This window comes from Macaca fascicularis, chromosome 9 (assembly GCF_037993035.2).
Source record: "Macaca fascicularis isolate 582-1 chromosome 9, T2T-MFA8v1.1".
In the NCBI taxonomy this organism is placed as follows: domain Eukaryota; kingdom Metazoa; phylum Chordata; class Mammalia; order Primates; family Cercopithecidae; genus Macaca; species Macaca fascicularis.
Window position 1 is genome coordinate 112,590,127 of NC_088383.1, and position 17,133 is coordinate 112,607,259.

The 17,133-nt window shown below is 53.5% G+C and overlaps 1 protein-coding gene across 9 annotated transcripts in view; it reads left to right on the top strand.

The window, feature by feature from the left end:
• Positions 1-17,133, top strand: part of NEURL1 (neuralized E3 ubiquitin protein ligase 1) — a 161,312-nt gene that overhangs the window by 46,576 nt on the left and 97,603 nt on the right. For 2 of the 9 annotated variants that reach the window (XM_074002635.1, XM_065521364.2), the window contains exon 1: positions 15,408-15,704. The exons of 5 other annotated variants lie outside the window; for them this stretch is intronic. In XM_074002635.1, the coding sequence (XP_073858736.1) occupies positions 15,671-15,704 (34 nt within the window). In that variant the 5' untranslated portion in view covers positions 15,408-15,670. Of the gene's footprint in view, positions 1-7,980; positions 8,095-15,402; positions 15,705-17,133 lie in introns of those variants that run through there. 2 more of the 9 variants (XM_065521368.1, XM_065521365.1) reach the window with 2 other exon arrangements.

Below are 17,133 nucleotides of genomic sequence, written 5' to 3' on the forward strand. Positions count from 1 at the left end.
AGAGGAAATGGAGCTCATCATATGGCTGAGGACCCTGTTTTTAACTTGAGAGGGCAATGTGTCCAATGAAAAGACCACACATTTCAGCTTCTTGTCCAGCTTGGTATAGGCATGTGACTACATTCTGGTCAATGAGATGCAAATTAGAATTGTTGGCTGGACTTTGAGTAAGACTCCTTTAAAGAGGGATAGGTAGCCAATGTATGTCCTTTGGTTTTGGTTTTCTGTGTTCTTTCTGTTTCTTGCCTGGAATGTGGGCAAGCTGGCTGGAGCTTCAGCAGTGATTTCAGACTATGAAGCAACTTTGCGGTGTTATGTGGAAGATGGGATAGAAAGATGAAAGAAACCCAGGTGCCTGATAATTACAGAGCTGCCACACTAGCTAGCTATGTCTGTGTACCTGCAGACTTCCTATGTTAAAGAAAACACTTAATATATTTTAAAAGCTATGTTTTTTCTCTTTTTTATTACTAGCAACCAAATGCAATTCCTAACAGACACAGTTGGTTAACACAGCAGTGCATCAGGAGGAAGTCAGCTATACTGCATATATGCTTATATCACTGAGATCATAACATGAGAACATTTTAACCCCTGCTTTTCTGCTTTACATGCTTTTAAAATTTTCTTTTATTTTCAGACTTCTTTTTTTTTAAAATTTTTTGAGATGGAATCTTGCTCTTTTGCCCAGGCTGGAGCACAGTGGCCTGATCTCAGCTCACTGCAACCTCTACCTCGCGGGTTCAAGTGATTCTCCTGCCTCAGCCTCCCGAGTAGCTAGGACTACAGCCGTGTGCCACCACACCTGGCTAATTTTTGTAGTTTTAGTACAGACAGGTTTCATTATGTCAACCAGGCTGGTCTCGAACTCCTGTCCTCAAGTGATATGCCTGCCTTGGCCTCCCAAAGTGCTGGGATTACAGGCGCGAACCACCACACCTAGCCTTCACACTTATTTTTATCACTACTTTTTTCTCCAATACCATCACTATCTTCAACTTTATCATCTTCTGCTTAATGTCATTATCATTATGAATAAGAATCATTTTTGTTATCCTAACCGTTTTTAAAGGATTCTCTTCTTGTTGATGGAGGGAGATTTGTGTATAAAATGTATTTTTTTTTTTATTAAGTATTCCATTGGGGCGAAGGGAGGGGAGGCCAAGGGGGCCTTTGTCATTGAGGAACATCTGTGGAAAGGGATGGAATTGGTACTCAGACTTAGGACAGCTTCAATATTCATTGGGCATGGGCCACATCAATCATTTCTGTGCTGCCAGTGGCCAGGATTGCTCCCACATGGGGATGCCCTGTAGGCATGTAAGTGAAACAACAGGGATGGATTTCAGTCTTCTGCCAGAGTTGGCTGGTAGGGCAGGTCAGGGTCAGTACTGCTTATAAAGAAAGGCAGAAGTAATTGAACTTGATAGTATAAGAAATAAGAAACTGTTGGAGGGTCTTGAGTTGGGGAGTAGCGTGGTTTGTGTAGGAAGGATTATAGATGGAGTGGAAGGGACACACAAGTGGGTAGGCCACTTGGGAGGCTTTCATAGTAGTCCAGGCCTGAGGCGATGCAGGTCATGTGTTAGGCAGGTCATGGGTTAAGTAGACATCAAGAGAGGATTCAACATACATATGTACATGCCTACATACATACATAATCAGGGGAAATGCCTGTGTGGAGAAAAATAAGGAGGAAGCTGGGGGAGTCTGGGGGAGCCATCAGACCTTAGTGCAGATGGGACCCTGAGTGAAGGAGAGGGGTAAGAAAGGAAAGAAGTTTGGTGGGAGCATATCAGACTATAGTGCAATTCTAAGAAAAGTTCTGCAAGACTTTGGAGTGTCCTCCAGCCAGAGCCACAGTCCCTGGCAGTGGAGCCCTACATCTCCCAGGAATGGGTCTGCCTTAATATTCCTGCCACACGTATCACTAGCTGGGGTGCACTGTGGGAGGCATTGCCTTGGAGCAAACATGGGATGGACTTCAGAGCTCCACAGCCGGGGCCCTCAGTCAAGTGTGCACGCTGCAGTGGAAGATCCAGAGGCCCATTTTCCTGGATGACATGGGGATGACTGGGATGAGGGACATGGGAAGGTAACTGCTGTTGTCTCAGGCCTATCTGTTGCAAATAACAAATGCTGGATTGCACTGACTTAAGCAGTAAGGAGCTGTACTATGCAGAAAACAGGATGTCCCAAGGTGGGTGGCTTTCAGGGGTGGTTGAGTCAAGGCTCTAGGATGAGGTACTTCCCATCTCTCTACTCTGCCATCCTTGGGTTGGCTTCCTTCTAGACCAGTAGTGACATGGCCATGGCGGTCCCAGGAATTACAGCTGGATACAGTGATATCTAGAGAAAGGAGAATGACCCCTCTGTTCTGTGGAGCAAGGATCCCTTTCTCAGAGGGGTCGCAGCACATTTCCCACTGCTGGGAAATCTATGCCTCATTGGCCAGAAGTGGGTCACATGGCCATTCTTGACCATGTCACTGGGAAGGGGAATGAAACCATTATGATTGGCTTATGCCAGGGGATGGTACCCTGGCTGCGTGTGAGAACTGCTTGGGGAGCTGGGCCCCAAACTTGAGATTTCTCTATGAATTGGTCTAGCGTGGATACCAATTTTGTTTTTGTTTTTTTGAGACAGGGTCTCTCTGTTGCCCAGGCTGAAGTACAGTGGCGTGATCTCCGCTCACTTCAGCTTTGACCTCCTGAGCTAAAGCGACCCTCTCACTTCAACCTTCCAAGTAACTGGGACTACAGACACGCACCACCATGCCCAGCTAATTTTTAATTTTTTTTTTTTTTGTAGGGACAGGGTCTTGCTATGTTGCCCAGGCTGGTCTCAAACTTCTGGGCTCCAGCGATCCTCCTGCCTCAGCCTCCCGAAGTGCTAGGATTACAGGCGTGAGCCACCACACTTGGCTCTACCAGTAATTTTATTACCTCCTTAGGTGATGCTGATGTGCAACCAGGGCTGAGAACTGCTGTTGTCTTGGGGTGGTGTAGATGTTGGGCATCAGCCACCATGCCCATTACAGTCACTTACTAGTTTTTTGTGGCTTAGACAAGTCATTTACCCTCTTTCAGCTTTGGTTTCCTCATCTGTCAAATGGGGTCTGGCAATAGCTACCTCCTGTGCTTCCTGGTGAGACTGAAACAGTTCATGAGTGCTCATAGGCTTTGCAGACTGTAAATCACTGACACCTGGGGGATGGCTGCTTATCATTCTTATTCAATTTGGAGGGAAAGCACAGCTCCCTCTGCTGCCAAGAACAGCCAGGGCAGAGATTTCTCTTGAGCACAGCTTCCTGTCATTAAAACAAAAAACGAAGGAGAAGGGAAAACGACAGACTGGGAAGCCACAGGCAATTGCAGTGGGCTTTTTTCTTCTTGGAAGGCGTGGGTTTGAAGGCGCTGCTATAAATGGTTTATGCAAATGAGCTGGAGGCGCTCTGTCCCCCGCCGCTTTAATCCGGGAGAAGCTGGGAGGGAGCCAGGCACAAGGTTTTCCACCCCTCCTCCCTGTAGTCCTGCAGTGGGGTGGCTGGGGGCAGGCGGATGCTCTTCTGCTGCCTCCAGGGAAGATGGTCAGATAAGGCTCGGCATTCTGGCTCCCCCATGTTCCAGGACACACCTGGCTGCGTGGCTTCCTGGCTCTTTCTGCTTGAGCGAGCACAGGCTGATGCTGCCAATAGTACTGCAGGAACAAGGAGGGCCCCCACTGGTGCTGCGAGGTCACGGCCAGGCAATTGGTCACCTTTGGGTCTCACTGGGTCCACAGGGACCTGGGGCACTGTGGCTGGGAGAGTGACCTCAGAGCTGAGGCCTAGAGAGGAGCAGAGCGGGGAAGAGTAAAGAGCCCGCACCATCGGCCCCAGGCTTTCATCGTCCATCCCTCCTCCTCCTCTCCCCCTTTCCTTCCTTTCTTCATGAAATCTACTTTGAGCACTACGGAGTGACCACCTTGTCACATGCTAAGGATGTAGAGCTAAAAAGATACCTTTCTGCCCTCAGGGTGCTCCCAGTATGGGAAGGGCCTCCGGCCATGGCTGCAGGGCTGGGGCTGTCCAAGCCTTGGAGAGGGAAGGTCTGGTCTATTCCATCCCGGGGCGTTGGGATGATCTCAGAGGAAAGGCTCTTGTGAGCTGGGGGCTGAAGGTGAGGTGGAGTGTTTGTGGGAGCAGTGCTGGGGAGAGGCACTCCAAGGAGAGGGACAGTGTTCAAAGAGCAACAGACAAGCGATGTGCCATGTTCTAGAACACAACTGGCTTGTGTGCATGGAGCATAGGTACATGGGGTAGGGTGTGGGGGGGTCATGGAAGGTGAGGCCAGATATACAGACTGGGGTCAGTTCACAGAGGACCTTGAATAATCCCCACAGTGGGGGTCAAGTTTATTCTGAGGTGCTTGGGAGCCACAGGAGCTAGAGGGATGAGTTGGACAGAGAGGCCGGGCTGGCAGCCTTGCGGAGGGGGACGGAGGCTGGAATGATTGCCCAGAGCACGATGATGCTGGGGGCCTGAACCGTGGGCAGAGCCAGGAGAGGGAAGGAGGGGATGGATTTGAGAAGGACACAGTGACCTCTTGGATGGGGGAATCTGGGCTGACACCAGATTTCTGGCCTGGATAGCAGAACTCAAGGGGTAAACTGGGCCTCAGAACCTTGGGGGTGCCCATGTTGGGTGGGGCCAGGGGGACTGAGAAGCAGTCACTTCCAGTGAAGAACATGCCACTGGCCCATCCTGGGTTTCCCAACAGACCCTAGTGGAAGGGGGAATGGGAGAAGGAGTTACTTCTTCAGACAGTTTAGAAAGTTTTGATTGCCTCCCCCTAAATGATCCCCATCCCACATTCCTGATGCAGGGAACTCCTGGTTCAGAGATAAAGTGAACCAGAGCAATGCCTCCATTTTACAGGTGTGAAAACTGTGTCCCGAGAGGGGACTGACTTGCCCAAGGTCACACAGTGAATTATGGCAGGCAGTGTCATGGTTATTAATGGACCCCCAAACAAAGTCTAATGAAGCCCACCTCCCTCACTTGCCCTGAGAACAAAGAGCTCTGTTCCCTGGAGGGAAGTGGGCTTGGCTAAGCAGGGTAGAGGTTGTGAGGGGTGCGGCATTTGTTTTAGAGAGGGGAGGGGCTCCCAGGGAAGAGACCTCCTGCCCCTGTTTTCCTGCTGGTGGAGCCCAACCCAGGAGCTGCATTTGCTGCCCACCTTCTGGATCCCTGACTGCCACCACCACGACTGCCACCACCACGAGGGAGAAGGCGCGGAGACCTAAAAAGCCTCCCTAAATTCCAGAGCCTCAGGGCCTGCCTGGAACTCAGGAGTTCTGACTCCCAGGGAAGGCTTTGCTTTCTCAATGTTGACCCTGCACAGTGCTCTGGTCTCTGAAGGAAGTAATCCCGAAGAGGGAGGTGTCAGGGGACAGGAGCCTGAGAGAAGTTACTGGAGAGGGAGGAAAGGAAGGCGGCGGCAATGAGCCACGGATGAATGTGCAAACTGCGAGATGGGGCAGCTGCAGGGAACAGCTAACAGCTACAGCAGTGGGTTTCTGTCACTGCAGTCACCCTGGGGTGGCTCCCCTCCTTGGGTTGTCCTTTGTGCAGGAATCCCACAGTCTTGACAGCCACCTTTGGTGGCCACACCTGAACTCTTGTTCAGGAGGGTGGGGCAGCCAGCCCTGAGCCGGCCACATGCCCACGGTCCCCAGGTCTTTAGGGACTAAAAGTCCCTGTTTGCAGAGCTGTGAGATGTGAGGTTGTCTGGGGTTGGGGTCAGGGGATCAGTCCAGGGCTAGGACTGGAGGCGTAGCAGCAGGGGGCAGAGTTCCTTCCTGGACTCAGTGGGGGTGAAAAAGCCACTGGCCTTTCCTGAGAGGCACTGCATGGACCCCATTACTCACAGGTACCTCTGTGCCTGGGGATCTTGCCTGTGGCCCAGCAGCTGGCATGGCCGGTGTCCTCTGGGCTCTAGGTCATGGCCCATAGTGGTGGGCACAGAGCTGGCATAGTGCAGTGGCTGGACTCAAGTCATCTCTCACCTTTGCTATATAAGAACAGAAGTTCCTGTTTTTTGAGCCAAGCCAAGCTCCCTGCTCCTGAAAGGGACCTGCCACCCACTTTTTCTTTCTGGAGCATTTTCAGGTTTATGCCTTGGGACCTGTGAGAGCTGGCACTCCCTGCCTCATTCCCCACTTTCTCTTTTGGAGACCTCTGTGGTGCTGAATCTCTGACCCCTACTGTGGGAGTGGCCTAGAGCCTGGCTGGGGCAAGGCCTGCAGGTGAGTGCCTTGATGCATGGCGGGGACTCTGGCAAAGTAGGATGGTGACTGTGGGCACACTACAGCCAAAGTCCAGGGCAGTCCACATTGGGATCAAACTTCACTGTTTTTTTTTGTTTTTTTTTTTTTTAGAGACAAGGTCTTGCTATGTCAGCTAGGCCAGGTGTATCATCATAGCCCTCTGTAACCTCAAACTCCTGGGCTCAAGTGATCCTCCTGCCTCAGCCTCCCAAAGCTCTGGGATGACAGACATTTGCCACTGTGCCCAGCTCAAATTTTAGATTTGTGGCTGCAGTAGCCCTGGGTCCCTCTGACTGACGCTGTGTTTATTGAACCGAAGGTGGCTGTTCTCAGGGGCAGCACTCTGCAGTAGACAAAGCCCTGGGGCCTGTGCTCCTGAGTCTGAAATCTGGGTTCTGGCCCAGCTCTGGCACTTTATAACTTTAACAATTAATTTCCACCTCCTTGAGCCTCTGTTTTTCTCTTTCTGTGCAAAGGGATGAGCATCTGTCCTGTGGTACCTGATAGGGTACTTTTGCAGATCCAGTAAGACATTGGTGACATTGTTTCATAGCTTTTAAGAGCTGAGTCATTATTCTAAGAGGCCACATGGCAGAGGGGCAGGTGTTGGGCTCTGATGTCCAGTAGGTGTGTGTCTAAATCCCAGCTTAGCTGAGCATTAGCTGTGTGACCTGGGCAAAGTATTCAGTGTCCCCAAGCCTCAATGTTCCCATCTAGGGTGCTGAGTTCCGCCCCTTCTGGCGGCCCAGAGCAGATGTTTCAAGATGCTGGCAGCAGATGTAATTTTCTGAATTGGTTTGGGTACTTATTTGTCAAGTTCCTGCCTAGTTTTTTCAGAGCAAGAGGTGCCAGGACCCCCTACTGACAGGTTAAAGGCCCTGTAGGGCAGCCAGGTCAGAGGGGGAGGGGGGACACAAGGCCTCTAGGTCTTTTGGGGCTAAAGAGCTTTGAGGGGAAGAAGCTCCCAGATAGAACAGCTCTGGGCAGACCGACTTGAGATCAAATCCCAACTCTGCCATTTCCCACCTCTGTGTCCTGGTTTCCTCATCTGTAAGGAAGGGTAAGGTCACGGCCTTTGTATAGAGGTCAGGAGTAGCTCATCACTAGTATATGGTGCTACCACATACTAGTGCTTCCCATGCATCCCACACTGTTCTAAGCACACTACATGAATGAGCTCATTTTATCTCCCCAGTAGCCCTAGGATCTAGGCACTATTACTGTCAACCCAATTTTTCAGAAGAGGAAATAGACACTTAGAGATGTTAGAACCAAGGTGTGAACCTGGGAAGTCTGACTCTGGAGCCTACTCTTAACTGCCACCTGTACTGTGAAGCCCCCAGTGTAGACAACACTGGTGGCATTGAGTAGTGTTTGCTGTGTCACAGCACTGGGATCCAGCTGCCAGTGGCCATACTGGGAGTACCCCGGCCAAGGGCCTGAGCCCCTGTGGGGTCCTGTACTGTCACTTTGTTGTAGCTACTGACACCCAGTATCTGAGCCCAAAGGTTGGAGTGAGAGGCCCCAGGAGGGGCAGCAGGCAGGGGCAGGGCCAGGGCATGGGAGCAGAAGTGGAGGCCAAGTCAGCTGGTCCTGGGCTTGGCCATCCCTCTGTAAGCTGGACCTGGGAGGGGCAGGAAGCAGGCAAGAGCCAGAGGAAGCAGAATCCCCAGAGGAAGGAGGGGGCCTCCCAGCTTTGGGGTGGCTTCAGCTAGCTGGGGGCCTGACACAAGAAGGAGTGGGCACCAGGAGCGTAGGCTGAGCTGTGGTGCTGAAGATGTGTATGTGAGTGTGAGTGTGTGCGTGGGCTGGAGGTGAAGGGAGGGGTGGATTGAGGGGATCTCTGCCTGTGGAGGAGGGATTTAACCTCCTGTTATCAGCTGCCAGCTTTTCTCATAATCCAGGCAGGCCCAGCAGGGATCAGCAGAGTGCGTTTCCGCATCTCAGATGGACGAGGCCCATGGCTTGTTCCAGCACATCCCGCGCTCCTCCTGTCTCCTGCGTCACCCTGTGTCTCCTCATTTTTCTGCGTCTCCTCTCCCCATGAAGTCTCATTGCCTGCCCCTCCTCACTCTCCCCATCCAGGTTCTGGTGTAGGGAGCAAATCTTGTGCATTCAGCCCCTGCTAATTTATCACTTGTGATTGCTGGGACAAAGGCTAGCTTCCAGTTTAAAATTCATTCTATTCCTGAGCAAAAATGCAGCACTAACCAGGTGACAAGGGACTGTTTAATCTACTTCCTTAAAAGAACTGACAGCTACCCAGGACTCTGAAATGGCATTTGCATGTGAGGCACGCATGCAATCATACATGCAAAGCTTAGAACGTGCCTGGTGCAGGGTAAGCGGGTACTGAGTAAATGTTTCTTATTAAAGCAGGTCTTCTATTTCTCCTCCTTGGGGTAACATGTATTTTTTTTGAGATAGAGTTTTCACTTTTGTCACCCAGGCTGGAGTGCAGTGGCACAATCTCGGCTCACTGCCACCTCCGCCTCCTGGGTTCAAGTGATTCTGCCTCAGCCTCCCGAGCAGCTGGGGTTACAGGGGTGTGCCACCATGTCCTGCTAGTTTTTGTATTTTTAGTAGAGACAGGGTTTCACCATGTTGGCCAGGATGGTCTCGAACTCCTGACCTCAGGTGATCTGCCCACCTTGGCCTCCCAAAGTGCTGGGAATACAGCCACTGCGCCTGGCTGTATTCTTAGCGCTGTACTCATATCCTGCATCCCAAGTCATTCCTTTCCAAGGCTGAGACAGAGACCTTAGTCCTTCCAGTTCTACGTGGATTCCCAAGTTCTCTGACTCTCCAGCGTTGCTGTTATGGATGGAGCCAGGCAGCAGCCCTCACAGGTGTTAAGTTATTCAGTTTTCACAAGTTTCTGGGCCATGTGATCTCCACCATGGAGAAGAGATGGTGGAGGCTCAGAGAAGCTCAGTAGCTTACCTGTCTGACCTGAAGACCAGAGCTCCCACCCTCCACATGGGTGGGGTGGGCACATCCATCCACCCTTCCTGACCTGTGACACAGATCTTATCATCGGCAAATGTTTGCCTCCAGCTAGGGGCTCAGTGGGTGTGGGCTCTGTCTGGCACACTCTGTCCTGGGAATAGGAACCTGGTTTCTTCCTTGTTCTATCCTTCCTGCCTGGCATGGATGGTGACCCTTCTGTCCAGTCCAGGCTGGCCATGCTGGCCCTGAGGCCTGGAACTGGGGAGCATGAGCAGGTGTGTTTGTGTCTCGGAGAGGCAGAGAAAAGGCTGCTTGGCGGTGGGCCTGGGCAGGGAGGGGCCTCAACTTCGTCCAGGTTCTGTTTGCTCAGATTCCCTTTCAGTCTCCACCCCGCCTCTGCACCTGTTGTGTTCCCATCCTCCTGGGCGGCTGGCAGCTGTCACGGCTGGGGCACCTGTCCCAGCCCCTGAGGACGCCCTCTGGGCTCCCTGGCTCCAGTTTCTCTGCAGCACACAGCTTGTGCTCTCCGTCTCTGGGTGCCTTTATCCTCCTGTCACTCCTCATCTCTCACTCTTCCAGACTCGAGGCAGCAGCCTCCACTCTTGTCCTGGCTCTGGCCATAGGAGGAAGCTTTCAGCTGGGGTTCCCTGCTTCCTTTTCTCCAGTGCCAGGCCCAGCCTAATGGGTAGAGAGGATGGGGCCCTGGCAGGATGGCCATACTCCTCAAATGCTGATGAGGCGACTCATCAGCTCAATCAAATTATCGCTTATTCTTGATAAAGGAAACACTATAGCAGCTAGGGGCTGCCTCCCAGCTTCTCCACAGCAGGGTCACCTCCTCTTCCTGGCCTCCCCAGACCCTAGTCACTTCCCCCTACCTCATAAAAAGAAGTTACCCCCTCCCTTGTCCAGTGCTGTCTTCTGTACCTCCTGATGCCCGGATTTGTGTGTCATATTAGGCATAGCAGCAGAAGACATTACTCCTGGGTCCCAGTCCTCTTTGTATTCCACCCACTGTGTGGCCTTGGGAAAGTCTCTATCATTTGCTGGGCCTTCTTTGCTACACCTGTAAAATGGGCTCAGAACTTCTTTGCCTGCCTGAAGGTAGGGGCTGGCCCCATTGCTCTCTGGAGGCTCTTCCCCCTTAGAGAGCTTGGTGACTGGACTGATGGTTTCTATTCCCCAGTGAATTTGTTCCATGTTTTATTCTGGAGTTGCTGGCTCTGCCTTAGACTTTGAGTTCTGAGAGGGCACGTTTAGGCTGGGAATAGGTCCTAGGTCCTAGACCTTGGGAAACCTGGATGAGAGAGGACTTGGTGAGGAAAGCCTTGAGCTAGGTAGACCATCATGGAAACCAAGATGGCACCCAAGGGAGGAGGAGCTGTCGGAAAGGGGTCAGGGGACAGGAGATGGCAGGGAAAGGAGGGACAGCTATAGTAGTGGGGAGGGCCTTGGGAGCCGAATGGGTTTAGAGAGCCAAGGGGTCTAAGGTTCCCTAGATGGCACGAGAGGACAGATGTAGCTGGGGATTCTGTCAGACCAGGCCCCCAAGGGCACAGCCAGCCCTGCTTCCTGTCGGCAGGCTTTGAGGTATTAAGTTTCCAACCAGGCCATATATGAGTCTGTTTTCTTCACAGTTTCCAGGATGACATCTCCAGTGTCTGTCTGGGTCACCTGTTAGCAGATGAGAAGTCCAGCCTTACTGCCTGTCCTCTGCCTGCATTTAGGCTTCATCCCTGGAATGTCACCTTCTGTCCACTGGAAAACGTCTAGGCTCTGCTGCCACACAGAACCCTTCTCTTCCTTAAGGAGAAGGTCCACTGTCCCCTTGTCTTCCCTCCTGTAAGCAAGAGGGGCCCCTGCCCTTTGCCCTTTCCTGGATAGAACATGAGTTTTGATGTCAGGCAGGTCTGGGTTTAAAGCCTCGTTTGTCTTCCCTTCAGAATAACCTCTCTAAGCCTCAGTTTTATAGCCTGAAAATGGGGATGATTATAACTCCTGAAGGGAGGTTTTGGGATTGGCTGATACATGAGATACTTAGCACAGTTCCTAGCACACAGTAAGTGATCAACAAATGGTAGCATTTATATATATTTGCTTATATATTTGCTTATAGCTTCTCCATTCCCCTTTCACATCCTTTCCAAAGTGTGGCTATAGAATGGAACACAGATCATTTACCCAGAGCTGAAAGAATCTCATTCCTCGATCCCAGCCTGGCTCCTGCTGGGATCTGGAACTGCCTGTTTCCCCGTCCATGCCCGCTTTACACCCCTGGCTTCTGCAGGGCAGGTGTTGGGTCCTGCTTACCAGTTGGTGCATAGTGGGCAGTCAGTGAATGGTTGATGAATGAATAAGTGAATGAATGATGTATGTTAGTGATTTTCTCACCCCTTTTAGTAACAGAATCCTTTGGCCAAATGAATTTTTTTTTCTTTTGAGATGGAGTCTCACTCTGTCGCCCAGGCTGGAGTGCAGTGCACGATCTTGGCTCACTGCAACCTCCGCCTCCTGGGTTCAAGCGATTCTCTTGCCTCAGCCTCCCCAGTAGCTGGGATTACAGGCGTGCACCACCACACCTGGCTAATTTTTTATATTTTTGGTAGAGATGGGGTTTCACCATGTTGGCAAGGCTGGTCTTGAACTCCTGACCTCAAGTGATCCACCTGTCTCAGCCTCCCAAAGTGCTGGGATTACAGGTGTGAGCCACCGCGCCCGGCTCCAAATGAGATTTTATGGGATGCTCCAGTGAATAAAACAGAGAAGGGATGCAGCTCTTCTGCCATATCCTGGGGCTGGCTTCCCCTCTAGAGGTCCTGGACACTGCCTAGTGAAGTGACAGGAGAGGGGAGCCTCAGACACAGGACACTGCCACATCCTATTTGGGGAAGTGATTGTGGGAGACAGGCTCATACGTCTGTGGGAAAACCCTTTAGACTACAGTGTCGAAGGCCTGGGGGCCACTCAGGCCACCTCCCAGTTCTCTGTTCTGTTTCACTCAAGTGGCCAGAGTTGGGGCTGCTGCTCACCTGAAGGACTCCCAGCTCGCGGAGCCCCCAGCCTGCCCCTGTCCCTGCTTGTTTACCACTTGGCTGCTTTCCCACAGTCCTGTGTCTGAAAATCACATGATTTCAGGTCTGTTTGTGAGATGTTTTCTGAGTGCCTGCTCTGGGCGGGGACGGGAGTGATGCGACGCCCGAGGGGAGTAAGGCTAAGTCAGGCAAGGCCCAGCCCTGCGGGGTGTGGGATGAAGGATGCTGCTTCTGCTGCTCCCACCCCTGGAGCCTCCTGCCTCCTCCCTCACCCTTCACAAGCAGATAGGACAGTGACTTTCTGAAATGTGGGTCTGGTCTGTTGCCTCCCTGCTGCAGGACTTCCCTGTTGCTCTCAGGAGGAAGGCCAGAGTCTTCACCCTGCTCCTGAAGACCCGTCTGGTATATCCCTGACCCAACCTGCCTGGGCAATGGAGCATTTCCTGAGGCTCCTCCTGCTCACCCTGCTCCATGCCAACCTTGCTTCCGAAACGTGCCAGCTCCCAGTCCCTCCTTGTTCTCCTAACCCCTTCCCCAGACCCACTCAGTAGTGGGAGCTCATTTCTTTCAGACCTTTTTTCTCGGGTTGTGATGATATGCTCCTTAGTGAGGCTACTTGATAAATGTTTGTGTCCCTCTGGACTGGAAGTCCACGAGAGCCAGGACCTGCCACTGAGGACCACCCTTGCACCCTTAGTATCTGACATATAGTAGGGTCATCAATAAATGTGGGTAGAGTTGAGTTAAATGGTTGAGGTGCACCCAGGAGAAGCTGGGGCAAGCAGATAGGGCCCCAGCCAGGCCATGGCTCTCTCTGTATCGGATAGAGTAAGGTAAGGGTTAGGAGATGCCCAGCTCAGGAGCTCAGAGGAAAGATAAGTGCCAAGAACAGGGACTTACTCTTACCTGGGGCCCTAGGGAGGCTTCCCAGAAGAAATGTTCCCAGTGCTGGATGATGGGAAGGGGGCATTCCAAGTGAGGAGAAGGCAGGAACCAAGGTGAGAGGGAGGCTGGTATCTGGGTGTGGGGCCATAGGAAGGCCAGGCTGGGCATGTGCGAGGGGTTGGTGGGCAAGGGGCCAGCTGGGTGTGTTAAAAGGCAGGCAGGGTGCGGAGGCTGACTCTGCTGCTACAGGAACAGCCTCCAAAGCATCTTCTTTTGGCCTCAATTTCCTCATCTGTAAAATGGGCATACACATACACTGATCTCTTAGGGTTGTCGTGAGGATTGAACAAGTTAAATGCGTCACATGATCAGGGCAGTGCGGAGCACGCAGTAAGGCCTCGTGTTTGCTGTTATTATGATCATTATCTGTCAAAAAGAGTTTGGCTTACTTTCTCCTTGTCAGACTGACTTAGCTTCCCGCCCCCATGGGAATTGGGTACGTGTGCCAGGAAGTGTGTGCGTGTGTGTATGTGTGACTGCACAGCCACAAGCTGGCATGTGCCTGTGGAAAGTGGGCTGCCTTGTGTGGACTCGGGTGTCGTGACTTCTCCCAGAAGTCTTGGGCATGCCTTTGGCTCGGAGGAGGTTCGGCAGGCTGGGTTTGCTCTCCCACCCAGATCCTGCCCAGCCCTCTGCTGATGACTCTAGGTCAGGCCTGAATGGCCCTCCTTGTTCTCCTAACCCCTTCCCCAGACCCACTCAGAAGTGGGAGCAGCAGGATCTTGAGCTGTGGGCTCAGGACCCAGTCCAGTCACTTACAGGGCCCAGGTCTCTGAGTTCCATCTGCTGTGGGGCAGCCTCTACCTTTCCTGTGGCTCCTTCCTCAGCCCCTACCCCTCTGTCTTCCCACCTGCCCACTGGCTTTCTCTTCCCTCCCATTCCTTTCCCTGGGGTCCAAGATCCCAGACCTTGAGGACAGGGGCTGGGGTCCAGGCTAGGGCCAGGGAGGAGGGTGCTGTCCTGGTGTCCTGGTAGAGGCCCCTGAGCTTGTGTTGGATGGTGACATTGTCCCTCAGACATGGCCTGAATCCTGGTCCTACCTGTGACCTGCTGGGTAACCTCAGGCAAGCTCCTTAGCCTCTCAGAACCTCCACTTTCTTCTCTGGAAAACAGATATCATCATAGCCGCTGCCACCCACACAGTTCCTGGTGCACAGTGCATGTTCACTGCATGGCAGCTGCTCTCTTGATGATGATCTGGGCTCCTGGCATCCCTGCCCAGGGCTGGAGGGGCCTGCCATCCCAGCCTCCCTCTTCCCCCTCTGTCTGCACCTTTCCCTCTTCCCTGAGTGTGGGGTGCCGTGTCCACCTTAAGATTTCTCTAGAAACTTTGTGAGTCTGTGGAAGCAGGCATGTGTTGAATGTGTACATTGAGAGCTGTGTATGTAACCATGTGAGTACATGTCTGGTGGGCAGTAGATGGCTGAGTGTGCTCAGTGGTGAATGCTCCCAAGTGCCTGTGAGCCCACACTGCACACCTGTGTGACAGGATGCAGAAGAATAGTGCAGGTCTGTGTTGGGGTGTGGTGTGTGTGTGTGTGTGTATGTACATGATTAAAGGGACTGGTTGGTGTGGGGGGAAAAGCCTGGATTCTGGTGCTGTACTGCCTGGGTTTGCATCCCAGCCTTGCCACCTTTTAGGTGAGCAGCCTCTCTTTGTCTCAGTTTTCTCATCTGTAAGACCATCATCATCATCTTAGAGATGGTACCTGTTGATAATGACTGTAATACTGACCTCATCATTCAGCCTGTGAGGACCAAAGGAGTTAATACTTGCAAAGCCTTTGGAACAGAGCCTGGAAGAAGACAGAAACGGTGTTAGCACTTGATGAACAGCTCCATCAGCTTGATTGTGAACCTCTTGAGGGCAGGGACAATGTCTGTTTTGCCTCCCAGGGGGTCTGCTCTCACCTAGCCGGACCTCTGCATATAGTAGGTGCATGAGGCTGGTGAATGAATGGCTGTCGGCCTGGGCGTTCAGGGAGGGGTGTGTGTCACTGCATCCCTGAGATGGGGCTGTGTGTGATGGGGATGTGTGTGCGTGTGCGCGCCTCTGCTCGCTTTCTGGAGCTCGCTGCTATTTCAGGAAGCCTCCAGTCTCCTCCTCCTTATGTAAATAAACATGACAGATCCCATCGGCTGTACCAGCGCGGGAGGTGGGGAGGCTGGAGTGGGTGGGAGCGGGGAGGCGGCGGCCGGAGGGGTGTGCGTGCTGCGTGCGCGTGTGGCCGGCTGGCCGCGGGCGGGCGGCGTGCGCGTGTGCGGGAGGGGGCGCGTGGGGGCGCGTGGGGGCGCGGGAGGGGCCTCGGCCCTGCCATGCCGGTCTCCGCCCGCGGGGGAGGAGACGGGGGAGGAGGAGGGGAGCAGCCGGCCGGGGCGACTCAGTGACCAGCCGGCCGGCCCAGCAGAGGTGGCTGCACTGCCCGCCGCCCGAGATGGGGGGACAGATCACCCGGAGCACTCTCCATGGTAAGGCCCCGCGGATGCCTGCGGGCCCGCCCACCTTAGCCCGGAGACCGCCTGGGGAGGCCCGGCGGAGGGGCGCTGGGGCTGAGGGCTTGGTCATGCCCCTACCTCTTCACTCCATGGGGGTTCTGGGGCTGTGTGAGGGACACCTTTTGGTGGTGGGCACTGGGGTGGGGGCAGCAAGGGAGCTGGGCAGAGCGGGAAGAGGGGTGCCTTCCCTGACAGTGGCGCCTCCCGCTGATGGTGGGAATCAGGCAGCTGAGGCTCCCCACAAAGTCTCCTTGTCCTCTTACCTCCATGTCCTCTTACCAAGGTGCTGACTAGTCCCCAAGTGGGATGCGAGGTCCTGGGTGTCCCTACCCGCCTCTCCCGGGACAGAGGCAGCCAGTTAGATAGCTGGGGGGACCTGCTTGTCGGCCCTGGGATGTGGGCCTTGGAGGTGGTGCTGTGTTCTCTGCTGGAGCCCCGCAAAGACATATGGGCACCCACATGTGTGCCGAGTGTGCATGAGTGTCTTTGCTCGTGAGTAGGCACTGAAGGTGCCTGTGGGTGTGCACCTGTGCTGGCTTGTGCCTAAGCACACGGGTGTGCAAGTGACAGCACCCCACAGTGCCTGACCTCGCTTCTCCAAGTGTGTGCTCTGTGGGGGAGGCCAGCGAACTTCTGAGCCCTGCAGGTCACATCCACAGTCAGACAGACCCACAGCCTGGAGCTGAAGGGGTGAAAGAGAGGGGGCCACTGGCTGGCTCCCCATTTGCAGAGCTCCTGCTTGCTCCAACCCCTGTTCTCTTGTTCCCCTAGCTCTAGTACTGTGGTCTGGGGAGCGCCGTGGCCGATGTGGCAACAGACCCAGAGAGGAGAAGCCTTCCTAGGGACTTGTGTGTCTTCCCTGGGCCCTGGGAACTGGGGTTCCTTTACAAACTGGCCAGAACAGCGCGGGCTGACCTTGGGGAGTCCCTGATGCACTCCCCTATGTCCCCTGCTCGGACGGGGTATTAGGAGGTGGGACAGTGTCCATCTGCCGAGTCCAGTGGGCACTGAGGAACCTGGGAGAGGCTCAGGAAGGAAGGAGGGTGGCGGCAGGAGCGCGTGGGCATCTGCAGCCGGAACTGGTGACCAGGTGGCTTCTCCCTTCCAGGCTCTGGACTTTGGGAGAGTAATTTCTAATTAAAAAAGAAAAAAGACAGGGAAAGATGTAGGAAAAGCAAATGATTGGCTCTCTTAAAAGGAAATGAATTCTATCCTGGGTTTGGAGGGCTAAGTGACAGATGGAAGGCCCTGGAAGACACATAATCCGGAGCCAGGCCAGGGGCACTGCCAGTGGCCTGGGCCTTGGCTGGAGACTTGGATTGGACTGATCTGGGCCTGGTCTTGCCTGTCTGTGGGGTGGGGGTTCTTCTCAGGGCTTGCTGGCCCTGGTGGGGCCTGTTGG